The 17,426-nt window shown below is 40.7% G+C and overlaps 1 protein-coding gene across 1 annotated transcript in view; it reads left to right on the top strand.

The window, feature by feature from the left end:
- The window catches only part of CRYBG2 (crystallin beta-gamma domain containing 2), a 192,201-nt gene that overhangs the window by 108,954 nt on the left and 65,821 nt on the right, over positions 1-17,426 (top strand). Inside the window, exon 3 of the mRNA XM_089686226.1 lies at positions 15,292-16,799. Coding sequence (XP_089542352.1) covers positions 15,292-16,799 — 1,508 coding nt within the window. The remainder of the gene's footprint in view (positions 1-15,291; positions 16,800-17,426) is intronic.

Here is a 17,426-nt window from a genome sequence, read left to right as displayed (position 1 = left end):
GGCGTCATATGCCATCCTCCCAGACCGCACCCTCCCGCGCACCCGGGGGTGCGCACCCGGCGATCTCCGTGATCACTATGTCCTATTATGATCATGTGATGTGGTAAAAGGCCAATCACAGCGGCCTTTTACCACGTGATCAGCTGTGTCCAATGACATAGCAATTCACCAGGTAAATGCAGTTGCCAGTTATTGGCTGCACTTTCCTCACGCTGTGACAGCGTGAGGAAAGTACTGCCGATAACCGACAATTGTCAGAGGACGGATTGGCACCGATCATTAGCGCACTGATGATCAGTGCCCTGATGATCGGTACCCAGCAGTGCCACCCACCTGTGCCCAGCAGTGCCGCCCACCTGTGCCCAACAGTGCCGCCCACAAGTGCCCAGCAGTGCCGCCCACAAGTGCCCAACAGTGCCGCCCACAAGTGTCTGGCAGTGCTACCCACCTCTGCCCATCAGTACCTAGTAGTGCCACCCACCTGTGCCCAGCAGTGCCACCCACCAGTGCCCAGCAGTGCCACCCATCAGTGCAGCCCAGTAGTGCCACCCATCAGTGCCGCCAGTCAGCACCCAGCAATACTGCCAGTCAGTGTCGCCTATCAGTGCTGTCTATCAGTGCCACCTAATCAGTGCTGCCTATTAGTGCCCATTTTTCAAAATGTTCAAATTTTTTTGTTTACAGCGCAAAATATAAAACACCCAGCGGCGAGTAAATACCATCACATGAAAGCTATATTTGTTTGAAAAAAATGATAAAAATTTCATATGGGTACAGCATCGCGGTAGGGCGCGCATGCGGCTTGCACGCACCCCCTACTTGGAGATGCAAAATCATGTACATATGTGTGATTTTGCGCACCCCTGATGATCTGTAGCAGTACATCTGCTATAGGGCGGCAGGAAAGTGGTTAAACCTGAAGGCACATAAGAGGCCTCATGCACATTGGACGTTATAAAAATGCCAGTAGTGTTAGCTGTAGAATGCTGCAATACAAAGGTGAGTTTTTTGTGTTTTTTTAAGTTTTTTGGTTTAGCTTTTTTCAGCGTTTTTTAGTGTTTTTCAGTGTGTGCATTTTTTAGCAGTTATACTCACAAAATCTTCAGGCTCAAAAACACTCATAAACGCTAGATAGCTGCGTTTTTTAAGCTTTTATTGGCGTTTTTCAGCTTTTATCAGCACTAGAGAATTTTTACAGCTAAAAAACTCCTCTGGAAACCCACTAATTGTGGGGGGTTTTTCAGCCAGAAAACGCTCCTGCCAAAAAACACTTATAGAGGCCTCATGCACACTGGACGTTAAAAAAATGGCAGTAGTGTTAGCTGTAGAATGCTGCAATAAAAAAGTGAGGTTTTTTAGCCTTTTTGTATTAGCTGTATTCAGCGATTTTTAGTGTTTTTCAGCTTTTGCATTTTTAGCAGTTATACTCACAAAATCTTCAGGTTAAAAAACGCTCATAAATGCCTGATAGCTGAGTTTTATAGCGTTTTTTAAGCTATTATTAGCGTTTTTCAGCTTTTATCAGCGCTAGAGCATTTTTACAGCTAACAAACTCCTCTAGAAACCCACTAGTTCTGGGGGGGGGGGGTTTCCAGCCAGGAAACACTCCTGCCAAGAAACGCTTATTAAAGGCTATGTGTGCATGGACACACAGCTACACTCAGGCTTACAATGCGGCGCTGCTCCGGGATCTGTTCTTCACTTACCTTGTCCTGCGTTCCCGCGATGTCCCTCCTGCAGTGTCCCCTGTAATGTCCTCCGGTGGATGCCGGCATCTGTCATCTGGGTTCCGTACGTACGGGGGACGAAATGGTGGGAAATTTGAAAATGACAAACAGTGACATTCACTAAAATCACTAAAATAACATAGTAAAACATTACTGTATCAAACCATTTCACATACATTTTGTCCCGAGTGCTTTGTCCTGTGCCCTGCCTGCATTTTTACTGTTCTTTCTGCCTGGAAACTGAGAAATGTCCATGGCGTCCAAAAAGCGTCCCTTTAGGTCAAAATCGGTTTTAGACCAGCTAGAGAACAGCGATAGTAAATTAGAACCACTTGCAGAATTGAGTGATAATGATTTGTGGGGAAATTCATCATCAGACACTGAAAAAGATTTTGCAACTAAGATCAGTGATGTGCGAACTTGGCGCTATATTTCAAATTTCAGTGTTTTTGGTTTGATTATATTATTGAATTAAATTTATTATTATTTCTACCTTATTATTTTTTATGATTATTTATTAAATTATAATTTATGATTTCGCGTTTCAAATTTTATCCTACCCAGGATGTTTAATAGACTCTTGTTCGGACAGATTTCCGAACAAGAGAAACATCCATGGCATCCAAAAAGCATCCCTTTAGGTTAAAAGCAGTTTTAGACCAGCTAGAGAACAGCGATAGTAAATCAGAACCATTTGCAGAATTGAGTGATAATGATTTGTGAGGAAATTTGTCATCAGACACTGAAAACGATTTTGCGACTTTGCTCATTGATATGCGAACTTGGGGCTATATTTCAAATTTCAGTGTTTTTGGTTTGATTATATTATTTCATTAAATTTATTATTATATTATAATTTTTTATTAAATTATAATTTATGATTTTGTGTTTCAAGTTTTATCCTACCCGGGATGTTTATTAGACTCTTGTTTGGACAGATTTCAGTGAGTTATTCCTAAAAATTACAGGCCTACAATAAAAAAACTACATATTTCCATGCAAAAAAATGTACCGCTTTGAGCACAGAAATATGGACATAATCAGACCGCTAGGGAGGTTAATAAGGATTTAAACTGAGACCAGCAAATTGGTGACTTCATTTCTGCTTCATTACTGCTGTTGTCACAGGGTAGAGTATCATTACTGTATATATTTCTGTGCAGGGAATGGATTCTTACTGACATATCCTAATAAAAACTAATTAAACATCATGCCTAGACTGTGTGTCATAGGAGATTCCTTCCAACTGATTTACCATGAACCTCCCAGAATTCCTGGTATTCTGACTTAGCAGAATTTAGGAGAATCAGCCAGTGGGTTCTGTGTTTTCTCCTGCTCTTCCATGCTAATTAGGTCACTAATGATTATTTACTATGACAAAGGATGAAAGCTCGCACGTGTTTATACAATACAGATCACGCAGCTTGACGTTTATTTTATTATTAAACACCCACTCTGGGATTTCATTTTAAATTATCCTTGCAGTGGGGCCTCCCCACACTCCAAGGGTTCAATGCAAGTTAAGTGTAGGGGTAGAGGAATAAGCCATTACCCTAGTTTCACACCTATGCGTTTTCCGCAGCATTTTGCAGAAACGCAGTACAGCACATTTAACATGATTTCCTATGGGACATATTCACATATGCGTGTTTTCACCTGGTGCGTTTTTTGGAAAGGGTCAGGGACTTTTTTAACGCAAAAAAGTTGCGTTTTTGGTTCTATAGACTTCAATGGAAATGCTACAGAAAAGCATGTATTGCGTTTTTGTTGCGTTTCTATGCATTTTTGCTGTGTTTTTGATGCGTTTTACATTTGCCTAGCAACAAGAATTTTTTTTTTAATTCATCAAAAATGCAGGTGCAAACATGCAAAATGCAATGCAAAACACAATGCAGAAATGGCTCAAATGAAACCTGCATAGGTGTGAACCTAGCCTCACCCTAGGTTCACACCTAAGCGTTTTCCACAGCTTTTTGCCTTTTACAGAAAAGCACTACAGTCCATTTCACATGATTTCCTATAGGACATGTTCACACCTGTGCGTTTTCACCTGGTGTGGTTTTTGGAAAGGGTCAGGGACTTTTTTTAATGCAAAAAGTTGCATTTTTGGTTCTATAGACTTCAATGGAAACGCTACAGAAAAGCACGTATTGCGTTTTTGCAGCGGTTTTTATGCACTTTTGCTGTTTTTGATACTTTTTTTTATGCGTTTTGTGTTTTAAATCTGCCTAACAACAAGAAAATTAGCAAAAAATTTAAAAAAGAACCCCCTCCCCCGCAAAATACATTACAAAACACAGCAAAACGCATAAAAAACGCAGGTGCAAAAATGCAAAACACAATGCAGAAATGGCTGAAACGCAACCTACATACAGTTGTGGCCAAAATTATTCAACCCCCACTGAAATTGAGTGTTTTGGCCAGTTTGACATTGCTTTTGATCATTCAGTCATCTTGCTTACATTTACATTAAAGAGGCACTTGTAGGTCAGACAAATATAACATAACAGTTATAATGAAATAACCACAAATGTCTTTTCTGTGCTCACAGCATTATCAGTTTTATTCAACCCCCAAGTGACATTCAATCTTAGTACTTAGTACAGCATCCTTTTACAGTTATAACAGCTTTTAAACGTGAAGCATAGCTTGACACAAGTGTCTTGCAGCGATCTACGGGTATCTTCGCCCATTCTTCATGGGCAAAGGCCTCCAGTTCAGTCACATTCTTAGGCTTGCGCACTGCAACTGCTTTCTTTAAGTCCCACCAGAGGTTCTCAATCGGATTTAAGTCTGGTGACTGCGATGGCCACTCCAAAATGTTCCAGCCTTTCCTCTGCAACCATGCTCTAGTGGACTTGGAGGTATGCTTGGGATCATTGTCCTGTTGAAAGGTCCAACGTCTCCCAAGCCTCAGGTGTGTGACGGACTGCATCACGTTTCCATCCAATATCTCCTGGTACTGAAGAGAATTCATGGTACCTTGCACACGCTGAAGCTTCCCTGTACCTGCAGAAGCAAAACAGCCCCAAAGCATGATTGACCCTCCACCATGCTTCACAGTAGGCAAGGTGTTCTTTTCATCATAGGCCTTGTTCTTCCTCCTCCAAACATAGCGTTGATCCATGGGCCCAAACAGTTCTAATTTTGTTTCATCAGTCCACAGAACACTATCCCACAACTTTTGTGGTTTGTCCACATGGCTTTTGGCATACTGCAGTCGACTCTTCTTATTCTTTGGAGACAGCAAGGGGGTACGCCTGGGAGTTCTGGCACGGAGGCCTTCATTACGCAGTGTGCGTCTTATTGTCTGGGCTGAAACTTCTGTACCCACATCTGACAAATCTTTTCTCAGTTCCTCAGCAGTCACACGGGGACTTCTCTCCACTCTACGCTTCAGGTAGCGCACAGCAGTCGAAGTCAGCATCTTCTTTCTGCCACGACCAGGTAGCGTTTCAACAGTGCCCTTTGCCTTGAATTTGCGAATGATGCTTCCTAAGGTGTCTCTTGGTATGTTTAACATCTTTGCAATCTTCTTATAGCCATTGCCCTTCCTGTGAAGAGAAATCACCTCTTCTCTTGTCTTCCTGGACCATTCTCTTGCCTTCACCATGTTTGTAACCACACCAGTAAATGTCTAGAAGGAGCTGAGTATCACAGTCATTTTAAAGCTGCCTAATTGGTGCTTATTATGCTTGATTGCTGCTCGGTGACATCCACAGGTGTTTTCAATACCTGATGGAAAGCACCTGTATGAACCTCTGTTCTTCAGAGTGGTAGTCTTTAAGGGGTTGAATAATTGTGGCAATGAAGAAACCACATAAGAACCATTTACTACTGTATTACATAAACAATTGATGTCATTTTAGTTGCATTTGGGTAGTTACAACGTCCTTGTAGGATTTGATTCTGAATACAATTCCAAATGTACACTATAGTCCCTAAACCCCTTTACAGCATTGGGGGTTGAATAATTTTGGCCACAACTGTAGGTGTGAACCTAATCTTACCTAATCTTACCTTAGGTTCACAACTAAGCGTTTTCTGCAGCGATTTGCATTTTGCAGAAATGCAGTACAGTCCATTTAACATGATTTCCTATGGGACATGTTCACATCTCCATGTTTTCACCCGGTGCGTTTTTTAAAAAGGGTCAGGGACTTTTTTGAATGCAAAAAGTTGCATTCTTGGTTCTATAGACTTCAATGGAGACGCTGCAGAAAAGCATGTATTGCAGTTTTGCTGCGTTTTTAATGCGTTTTTGCCAGGTTTTTGATGCATTCTTGTTGCGTTTTGCATTTTAAATTTGCCTATAAACAATAAAAATGTTAAAAAATTAACCCCCCCCCCCGCAAAATGCATCAAAAACACAGGTGCAAAAATGCAAAACACAATGCAGAAACGGCTCAAACGCAACCTACATAGGTGTGAACCTAATCTTGCCCTAGGCTCACACCTAAGCGTTCTCTGTAGCGTTTTGCATTTTGCAGAAACGCAGTACAGCCCATTTAACATGATTTCCGATGGGACATGTTCACATCTGCATTTTTTGGAAAGGGACTTTTTTTACGCAAAAAGTTGCATTTTTGGTTCTATAGACTTCAATGGAAATGCTGCAGAAAAGCATCTATTGCATTTTTGCTGCATTTTTAATGCGTTTTTGTCGCATTTTGCTTTTAAATCTGCAGAATTTTTTAAAAAAAAAATGCAAAACGCATCAAAAATGTGGCAGTTGCAAAACGCAACACAAAACGCAATGCGGAAACTGCTCAAACGCAACCTGCATAAGTGTGAATCTAGCCTTATACATGCCCTATTCATTTTTTCTGGAAGGCTTGCATCACGCTGTGTGACCTGTCCCCACAGCCTCTTCTCTTTGGCATCATGGGAGGCAGTCACACTCTAATCTCATCAAGTACAATGCAGGTCTAGCATTGTATAACATGCACTATAAATCAATACTCCACTACCAGATAGAAGGAACCAGAAGACTCAGGTGTCTTCTATCTGGTAGTGGAGTATTGCTTTATAGTACGTACCAGGGGCGGACTCACAACTCATGGGGCCCCCGGGCAATAGGGGATCATGGGGCCCCTGTGTCCTTGCCCAAACTCAAAAAAGCCTATGAAAAAGGTACCAGGGGCATGTCAAGGGGCCCTGTACTGACCACGGGCCCTCGGGCAGTGCCCGAGTTTACAAATGGTCAGTCCGCCCCTGGTCACAACCTGTGCAAACAGGAGTACTGGTAAAAAGACCCTTTTATATTATGGATTGTAATTTCATAGCTACATAGTTGGTAAGGTTGAATAAAGGCATTAGTCTATCCAGTTCAACATATGTGGTTGTGTTAAACAGATATAGAAAAGTGACCAGTGGGTGACCAAATATGCACATCGCACCACATCCCTGTAATTTGAAATATAGAACTGAAGAATGTGGGAATTTTAAGGTGCAAAAGTACAACAGAGAACATATATTATAAAGATTTTTACAACTTTTATTAGTCACTATATAAAAATATAAATTTATAGAATACTGTTGAAACAAAGAAGAGAGCTTGGCTGTATTACTGCGGTTTGGAGAAGTATGATTTCCCTACATGTTTCGCCAACAAGGGCTTCCTCAGGGGAAGAAGTATTTCAAGGTCAATCATTTTTAGTACAATTGTTATACTGTTCAAAACTGCAAAAAATTCCTCAGCTCACCCTAGGTGTCAAGCTCACAGAGCTATTGGGGCGTACCAATGTAAACAGCTAAAGATCAACTTGGCCCACATGTCCGGGCAATTGCAGAGGACATAATAGAGGTCGAATATCCATCTAGATGCAATATAGATGCCCATAAATGGTCAGTCCACCCCTGGTACGTACATTTGTATGTATTGCTGTCTTTGTGCACTGTCCGTGTGTTCTGTGGATTTATGTGGGATGCTATTCACAATCCTATAATTGTTTACTTTTTGGGGTGTTTGGCCTTGGCTAGTATTTTTGTGGCCATTTCATGATTTTCCATTTATTGTTTTGTTGTCCTAGCATATCACTTATTGTTTTAGTATTTTTTCATGGTACTTATTATGGATGGTCCATCCCTGCCTGGTGTTTGCCATGTGCTACAGCGGCCATTTTGTGAGTATTTATTACCTGCTTTGTTTGTTTCACTTTTTCTGCAATTTGTCATCTTTATTTAGGAGCTATTTTTGATTTCAGCTAGGATTTAGCATATTTTGCTTTTTTTGATGTACTATTGTGTTTTTTTTGCCTGTATGTGTCTTTTAACCCTTGCACAGTGTGAGATCATCACTAGGGGGTGTAGCAAACTAGCTCATCAGAGTTGGACGCGGAGTTCCCCTTTTTCTTTTAATAGAAGTATTCCTTATTCCTCACACTCCCTACCCCCTCCCTTCCTGAGAGGCAAACTTATCTCCTGAGAGATGGGGGGGGGGGGGCAACCACAGGTTAGGCATCCCTAGTTGGTGCCAACAGTCTGGGAAAGTGTAAACTTTCTCCCCCATCATAATCAAGATAAGATAGCTTCTCTCCGGACTTGAAAGAAAATTGAACATTCCTCAAGTCAGGCTTACCCCCGATGTTTCATGTCATGGATTATGACAGATGTGGGTTCTAACTCAGAGTTCTCCTGACCCCTCCCAACACAGCGTAGTCAGAGCAACCCCCCTTTCAGAGGGATTTTTAAAAAAGAGACAGGCTAGCGAGCCTGCAAGTTAGAGTGTACCAGATCTCCTGGGTGTAACATCGTAACAGAGGAGATCAAGGACCCTTCCTGCTCTGCACTTGGAACTGCTTACAAACCAAGACATATTGGCAAGTAACTTAACTCTTTAATTTCCTCCCTATTATCTCTTTGCTGTGTCTTCATATATATATATATATATATATATATATATATATTTTTTTTTTTTGTGACATCTTTTTGTAAATATTTTATTGCACCTGTTTGACTCTTTTAGTAATAAATCTCTTTCTGAAAGTGTTAAACTGTTTTTAAGCGCTTACCTGCAATTCACGAATTCCTGCCTTTTGAAGAGACGCTACTGTGTTTGTTTACTCCCTGCCCAATTGGCCTGTAGGTAACCATATTGGACAGGTGACTTTTCAATCATTATAGTGAATATTTGATAACGGGAGTTTCCCAGTCTCCTTTTTTTAAAAAGTGGTGGTGGCAGTTTGAAAGGGTTAGTTGCGTAATTAACCCGACCCAGTAACAAACGCATTCAGGCTGCAGGCATTTATTGTAGTCCATTAGCTGGGCAATCGCTGTGCTGGGTGCAGCTGGGTGTGGCCTTGTTATGCGCGTCACACCGCGGTTTTAGATCGGTCAGTCTTTCGGTCACGAGTTTGGTGAGAAGGTCTGGGGTCTGACGCCGTGGGCGTGACGTATTACTGTAAGTCGCGGTCGTGCGATTGTCGCATGTTGGTGGCGGCGACCGTGCGATCGTGACAGGGGGTGTTGTCGGTGGGTGGGACTTTGGGTTTATTAGACTGTTCACTTCCATGTTGTAGTGTCTTGAGAAAGATGGAATGAGTGCCATTGAAATGTTGACAATAAAAACACTGCTGTTTTTGATCTTCCTCCTCTGCGAGACCCATGAGTGCCTCTAAACCAGTTTTATGTGTATATATATATATATATATACAGTATGTATGTTATATGTGTATATGATGGAAGAAACCATATTTGAATATTAAGTATTCTGCTTCCTTCTCATGTGTACTGCACAGCGATGTTGCTTTAGTCTTCTCTCTCTTTGTCTCAAAGCAAGTCCACCCATCAGGTCTAAAATTAGGCACTCTTTATTTCTATACTTGTTTGTCAGGAAGGCAGATTAACTACAGTGGAAAACAATGTGAACCTATACAAACCTGTATATGTAAAACTAAAAATGGACATAATAAAAAATTAAAGTCACATCCCAAAGTACTGCTACACTAAAGTAAACCTGTGGCCAGGCTATTATTTATTATTTATTTCAGGTATTTATATAGCACCATCAATTTACGCAGCCCTTTACATATACAGTGTACATTCACACTAGTCCTATGGACATTTAAAGTAAAATTCCAGGCTGAATCTAACTAGTTTAAAAAATACTCCCCCCCCAAAACCTATGCTGACTAACCTGTGTAAGAAAGATATAATATATATATATAATGAGAGCTTTGTTAAAGCCTATTTACTGATTGTGAAGAATAGGTAAATATTTAAATGTCCATTGCCTGGCTATGGGTTGTCCTAAACATTACAAGAGCTAAAATGATGTGCTCACTTCAAATACACTTTGATTTTTGCTTAAACAAAATGAATTCTAGAAAATAAATGCATCCGTGCTTCAGGTTTTGAAGAATACAAATGGATAGCACTAAAGCTATTGTAGAGGCCATTTAAAAAAAAGAGCCATCCTCCTGCAAGTTAAGAGCATAATGTGCTAGTATGCACTGCATACTAACACATTGTAAAAGACTTACCTTAAAAGGAACCTCTCCAGCGGAGCACTATCACCACTGACAGGGCTTCCATCTTCACATCTTTCTTCTGGGTTCATGGACTCCGGCCATTTGAATGGCTGAGCCACAATGACGTCATTTCTGTGCATGTGCACGGGAGCCATGATTGTGGCACAACGTTTAGAAGGGATGGGATACTTTATCATAAGCTTACCTGTAGGTACAAGTCAGCAAGCGGTGTTTACTATCACTTTAAAAATTTCCAACTGCAGCCAATTTTTTGTCTTGGATAGAGTGGAGTGCACAATTTTTGCAGCTTTTTAGGTCTCTCTTTGAGCCCATTGGGGAGATTTATGGTAGTCATAAGAGGAAAGCATGAACAGAAAAAAAAAAGAAAGAAAAAAAAAAACAATGTCAAAACTTTTAGCCCTAAATTGTGTTTTTGTCTTTGTCTGTGTCTGTGTCCTTATTGAGCAACTTCCAGTCCTAACAAGAAGTGAGGAGACAGAGACAACTATAAAACCTGACAGGGGTTCTAACTAGACATGTGCAAAACAAAAAAATTTGTTTAGTTACGTTTTGAAATCTAACAAATTTCATGTAGTTGGATTCAGTAAATTCATTCAATTCGTTTTCGGGATTCGTTTCGTTAATTCGTATTCGAATTCAATTTGAAAACATTTCGATCAAATTCGAAAAGCTGTTTGCATTCGATATCGGTTCAACAGAATTCGAAATTGATTCAACAAAAGCTGGGGACCAGTCCTTAAAGCGGAACTTCCCTTTTTGGGTGGAACTCCGCTTTAAATTTTGTTTTCGAATGTTTGTTCGATTTTGTTTCCGAATTTGAATTTGTTTTCAATTTTGTTTTTGAATTTGTTTTCGAATCGAATTTCGGTCGAATCTCGTTTTGTTATTTTGTAATTTTATTTTTTATATTTCAGGTACTTATATAGCGCCATCAATTTACGCAGCACTTTACATATATATTGTACATTCACATCAGTCATTTATTTTTGTAATTCGTTATTCAGATACATCTGAATTTCCGAATAACGAAAAAATTTGTCTGAAATGCGATTCGGAATGAAACTAACCACTCATAGCTAGTTCTAAATCTTCCCTGGGGTTTTTTAAAAATGCGGATATTGCCAACACCAGAGAAATGTTTTTTGGCTGCAATTGGCCTTAAATAGAACACTGTATAGTAGCTATATACATATTGTAGGTGTATGTAAATCCTATAAACCAAAATAAATCAGCACTGCACACATGCCAGTCAGATATACTGGCTGCTTGACATGTTCTGAAAGGAGCATGTGCGAAGTGCTGGGTGCTGGGTCACTGATAAGAGCACGTCAAGCCAGTCCATAAAGCCACAAATGTTTCCCAGGATCACACACCAATTAGTGAATCACAAAACAAATGATCACAAAATTCCTTAAACTGGCACTCTGCCCATCAGGAAAGCTCCTCCAACTTGTTTCACCTGTGTAGGTCATAGAGTCCAAGCTGAAGCTATTTTGTGATCATTGGTTTTATGATTCACTATGTTGGTGAGCAGTCCTGGGAAACATTTGTAGCTGTAGGTAAATCCTAACAATTTATTCATTTATTTCAGGTACTTCTATAGCACCATCAATTTACACAGCGCTTTACATATATATTGTACATTCACATCAGTCCCTAACCCTCAAGGAGTGTACAATCTAAGGTCCCTAATTCACATTCATATACTAGGGCCAGTTTAAACAGGATACAATTAACCTACCAGCATGTCTTTTGGAGTGTCGGAGGAAACCAGGGTACCCGGAGGAAACCCACACAGGCAGAACATGCAAACTCCAGGCAGGTGGTGCATTGGTTGGGATTCAAACCGACAACCCTAGCACTACCAGGCAGAAGTGCTAACCATTTAGCCACTGTGCTGCCCAACAATGAACTCGTTTGATTTCTTTTGGTCTGTTAAACGTTATATACCATTAATAGTGTTTTGCTATATATCTGTTTGATAAATTCAAATAAATACTTGTTGATTATGTCACAAATTCAGAGCTGCCCTGTGTCCAGTGATTGGCCTTAAGGAGAAGTAGGGCCAAAGCTCTTTTGGCCCTACTCATGTGCACTTCGTTCTGCACTCCTATGACTATTCAGCCAACAGTGGGCTAAAGTCTGCTGTTGGCTGACGCCACAGAGCTGGTCCAGGCTTTAAAGTCGGGATCCACCCAAGTGCCTGTGTAGCACTACCCCCTTAGGGATCGCTGATGAATTTGGATTCCCCTATAGATCTGCACAGCCAGTCAGTTAGCATTTTCCACACAAGCTTTCGTCCACAGACAGAAATCAGGCCTTGAGTGTTGGTTTTGTTATTTTATTGAGGGGATTAAACTTAGATAGGGTTTAGGGATGTATAGAATGCCCAAGGGAACTGAAGTCTGATGACAACTACCTGAACTATTCACAGCTTCTCTTCTCTCTGACACACTGTCTCTGTTGGAGTGCTAGCCAGCAGCTCCAGTTGTACTACCCCAGACTCTAGATGAACTCCTCTTCACCCAGCAACCTGAAGGTTTTACTCCTGAGCAGGGGATCTGGCTCCTGTTCCCTTAAATAAGTCATTAGCAGAGGGCTAATCTGGTTTCCCACCAGAGTGTTCCTTCCACTATCCACCCAGGGGGTGCATGTGCACTTACTCAGATCCTCTCCTGCAGCACTTGCGGAATGGCTGCTGCTACCAGGCCTATTAGCTGGGCTGCTCCTTCCCTGCCATAAAAGTATTCCTCTCTCAGGGAGCCAGTGAACTCACATCTTCCTCTCTCCTTCTTCCACCCTACTATTCTGCTACTGAGCAGGCTCCAACACATTTTAAAGGAGTCCAGCCCCTTGCCAAGCCTCCTCTTGGGGATTGGTTGAGATCCCTTAAAAGTGCAGCCAACCACTCCTCAGATTCACCCACTGCCTCCAAGGCCCTCCCCCAAAAGCCTCAGAAATTCCAGGGTGGCTAGCCTGCAGAGTCTCTCACTCCCGACCAGAATTTGACCCCTCTGACTTTCTCACCTGAGCTTCTAATCAGCTCCTCTCTAGCCATCAGGGTCTAGCTAAACTAGGAGGGTGCTACACCTGGACTGGGAGACTGAGCCAGTTGATCTTGTCCCCTCCACCGCTGATGCTCCAGTGAGCACTGGAGAGGCAGAGCAGGGAGCCGGTGATTGACAGTCACTGGCTTCCTGCTCACTGAAGACCGAAAACCAAGAGATTAGCAGTCTTTGATCGCTCAGTTCTCGCTCTTAGAGGCAGCAGGGGACAGATGCAGCATCAGATCGATACTGCATCCACCTAGGTGAGTATGTGTGTTTGTGGGTTTTTTTTAACTCTTTTAATGTTGTGGAGGTGAGAGAGTTGAAGGGACCGAGCAGATTGGCAAAAAAAATCTGGGTGGGGATGACAACACTCACTACAAAAAATTCTGCGTTTTATTATCTCGTAACAAGAAATTATGAGCTGGTTGCACTTCCGATAGATGAACAATATTTTTCTGTACTTGCAGGGTTTTTAAAGGGATAAAACATGGGGAAATGTTGCATGTATTACAGAGAAATACTGCATATTTTTGTCCATTTTTTCCCTTATGGCCACCTTAACTTTAAAGCAAACATTTAATATCATGCAGTTTACCAATTCGTACATTTAATCGCTGTATTAATTTTCATTTTTGTGAGGCTTTCTTTCATTTATTTTCTCTTGATAATCTGGTCAGTAAGTCTGTTGTTTTTCAAAAGAACAAGCTTTCTTGCAGATGTAGCAGTTGCAGGGATGAAACAAACCATTTGGATGAAACAAACCATTTACCAATGACAGGAGTGCTTATAATGGCAGCTTTTATTTATGTAAAACCTTTATCCCAAAAGAAAAAAAAACTGTTGCTCTTATTGCTTATAAAATATTAGCTAGAAATTGGCTTCAATTTATTAGTGTGTTTAAATCTGCTAGTACATCCAACACACCTCCTCCCATGCTACTGTCCAAATGTGCCCCCTGTGCTCATTCTTCCAGAGTGGTGGCACTCTAACACAGGAGGTGTGTTACCAGGTGAAAACAGAGGTAAAAGAGCCAAAAAAAGAAAATAATTGCAGCCAACACATCTAATGAACGATAAGCTGCAATATATTATATTTTTGGTTTGGAGTTTAATATCGCTTTAGGTGTCCCCCTCATTACTCCCTCCCTGATGATTTCCATGATTGTGTCATCTGTGAGCCACAATCTCAGGAAGTAGATGCTGACCCAAAATGAATTCTGAATAAAAATGGTGCTAGCCTCTTGGGAAAAAGAGAGGATAAGAGTAATGTTAGAATGAGTACTGTCTTCTCTTTGAAATGTGATAAATACTTGTGAGTGTCAAAGATTACTTGCACAGCATGAAACATATATCTGACACTTGATCTACTTAAAAAGTGACACTGTCGCCTTGCCCATGAAGGGCATAGTGACAGTGTCTCTGCAAAGGGGTCACCTTGATCCACTTTTATTCACCTTGTCACCGCTTTCTTGATGTTTGGTCCTCTGATCCAACAAGCACTAAAATCCTTAGTGTTATCTGGGGTTGGATGCTAGGGGACATAGTGATGTCACTCTCTTGGTCATATGACAGTGTTCATGCCCAGCGACTGGCTGCTAGACCCGAGCACTGTCACAAGGCATGAGGTCACACAGTCCCTCATACCTGAAAGCGCTGAGTTATAATGCCAGTTGCAACAAAGAAAGTAGCAGCAAGGGAGCTCTGGCAAGCTTCGCATAACCAGGGCAGGGGAATCCACTTGCATGGGCAAGGTGACAGGGTCTCTTTACAAGGGCTCTGCCATGAAACAAGTCTAATATATTTTTTCATTTACTTATAAAAACAACACATACAAATTAGAAAGATTAAATTGTAAAAAAAAATTACAAAATCTTTTCATCCTTTTTAAATCTATTTTACAAATACTTTGTTGAGTTTATCAGATGTTTTATATTGCTAAGAGGGACATTCCACTTTTACAGTAAATAGTGGAGTTTTATGAATTGTCCACACTCATATTTTTTCTTTCTCTTTCTTCCAATAGGCTAGATCTTTCAGTTACTCAGACCTAGAACTCCCGTCTTCAAACTTACTCCAGAGGTTTGGGAGTTTAACCTGGCGCAAAAAAAAGTCCAATGTACTGGACTATGATGATGTTGACACTAATACATCATCTTCATCACACTCTCATTGGTCAATGGGGCGCTTGGATAGGCCAGCTGTTGGAAGCGATCTGGATTTGAAACACAGGCGTCCCGTATCCTGCATTGTGGAATCATCTTCTTACTCAGAAATGATCTCTAAAAGCTCAGATCAATGCTCCAAAAGGCAGCTAGGGGGGCAAAAGGCTCTAGAGGTTTCAACATCTTTTGACTATTTGACAAATGATGATGAGGACTATAGTCCTAGATGTCCTGCTTTCAAAGGAAGAAGTAATCAGCTGCAACTGCCACTCACCTTTCTAGGGAAAATGGAAGGTGAAGATGAAGATGAGTCCCTCCCATGCTGGGCAGAGAGTATACTAAAAGACTACCTAACACCAGAACACAGTACTCCAGATTCACAACTCTATCCTTTATATGATCAAACCCATAGTTCAGAGGTTTTGGAAGAAGATGAAAAACCTTTTCACTATCGAAGTCCAATTCATCATCGTATGCCATCGAAGGAAAAAATATTGGAGCAAACATCTCAAAAAGGGATTGCACTAAAATCAGATGTAGTTTACAATGATGGTATCCTTCCAATACAGAAAAACAGTACATGTACTCAAATCCAAAAACAAAATTCCCAATCTCAAAGTCAGTCAAGTTTAAACAGCTTAGGTCAAGCAAACAAACGAAATGGGAAATCAAAAAATCAAGTTAAAAAAAAACAAACCAGCATGTTTTTTGAAGATGTAACTCTAAAGGGTAGCACTGAAACATACTCCTGTCAAAACATACCCCTGAATGTAGAACGCAAAATTACCCCTGAAATTGAAGGTCTTAAGTGTCTACATTCATCCACAAAACATACAAAGCAAAAAGAGTCTACAAAATATCATATGCCTCTAAACAGAAACTCTTTGCAAAAGGAAATTCAGGAGACCATACAATCACAGGATCACCTGGTTCAGGACACCATTAAAAATAGGGAACATAATGTAACAAGGTCTATGCACTCCAATACAAGGGAACAAGAAGCCATACATAATCTCTCTGAACTCTATGCAACTGTGGAAGAAAATATTAAAGGACTCACATCTCCTAGTACGCCCAAAATAAAATACCAAGTTATTATCACTATGACTAAAGAGGAAAAAGAGCAAAGCCAGCTGCCTGCACTGGCACAGGACTTGGTGAAAGGAGATGAACTTGTAGGACAAGATTTGAAGCTGTCACCTTCATTGGAATCTCAAGCATGTGGCTATCATGGGGCGGGTACTAGAATGGTATTAGCTCAGTCACTCTCGGAAACATCACAGCAATCTGAAAAGAAAACAGCACAGAAGGAGGAGATCTTAAAGAAGAGGAGGGTTTCTGAGAGCTGTCAGGACGAACATCTGGAAAGGTGAGGACTTGGTGGGGGCACAAGAAGACATGATAATGGTGCAAGAGTTCCTATTATGAAACTAATGTGTTATAGAAACTGGAAGTTAAATATATATAGGTCAGGTGAGATACATGAACTGAGCATACAAACACACTTGTTCAACAGAGATGACAGACATCAGGGAGAGACAGAATAAGTAGACCACAGACATACATAAAAATTACAATATAAAAATATTAAGACTCCTGTTTTTCATATATGACTGGTTATTGTTGTGCTAAAAAGTTTACATACCCTAGCAGAAATTGGTGAAATTTTGACATTGATATTGAAAATATGACTGATCATGCCAAAAAACTGAACTGTCTTTTATTTAAGGATAGTGATCATATGAAGCTATGTATTATCACACAGTTGTTTGGCTCCTTTTTAAATCATAATGATTACATAAATCACCAAAATGGCCATGATCAAAAGTTTCCATACCGTGGAATGTCTGGCCTTGGTACAGACACACAAGGTGACACACACGGGTTAAAATGGCAAGCAAAGGTTAATTTCCCACATCTGTGGCTTTTTAAATTGCAGTTAGCATCTTTGTATAAATAGTCAATGAGTTTGTTAGCTCTCACATGGATGCACTGA

Source organism: Staurois parvus, unplaced genomic scaffold (assembly GCF_062004578.1).
Source record: "Staurois parvus isolate SC_StPar_1 unplaced genomic scaffold, SC_StPar_1.0 ptg000394l, whole genome shotgun sequence".
In the NCBI taxonomy this organism is placed as follows: domain Eukaryota; kingdom Metazoa; phylum Chordata; class Amphibia; order Anura; family Ranidae; genus Staurois; species Staurois parvus.
The sequence above is the reverse complement of the archived record's forward strand: the minus strand, read 5'-3'. Positions and strand labels throughout refer to the sequence as shown.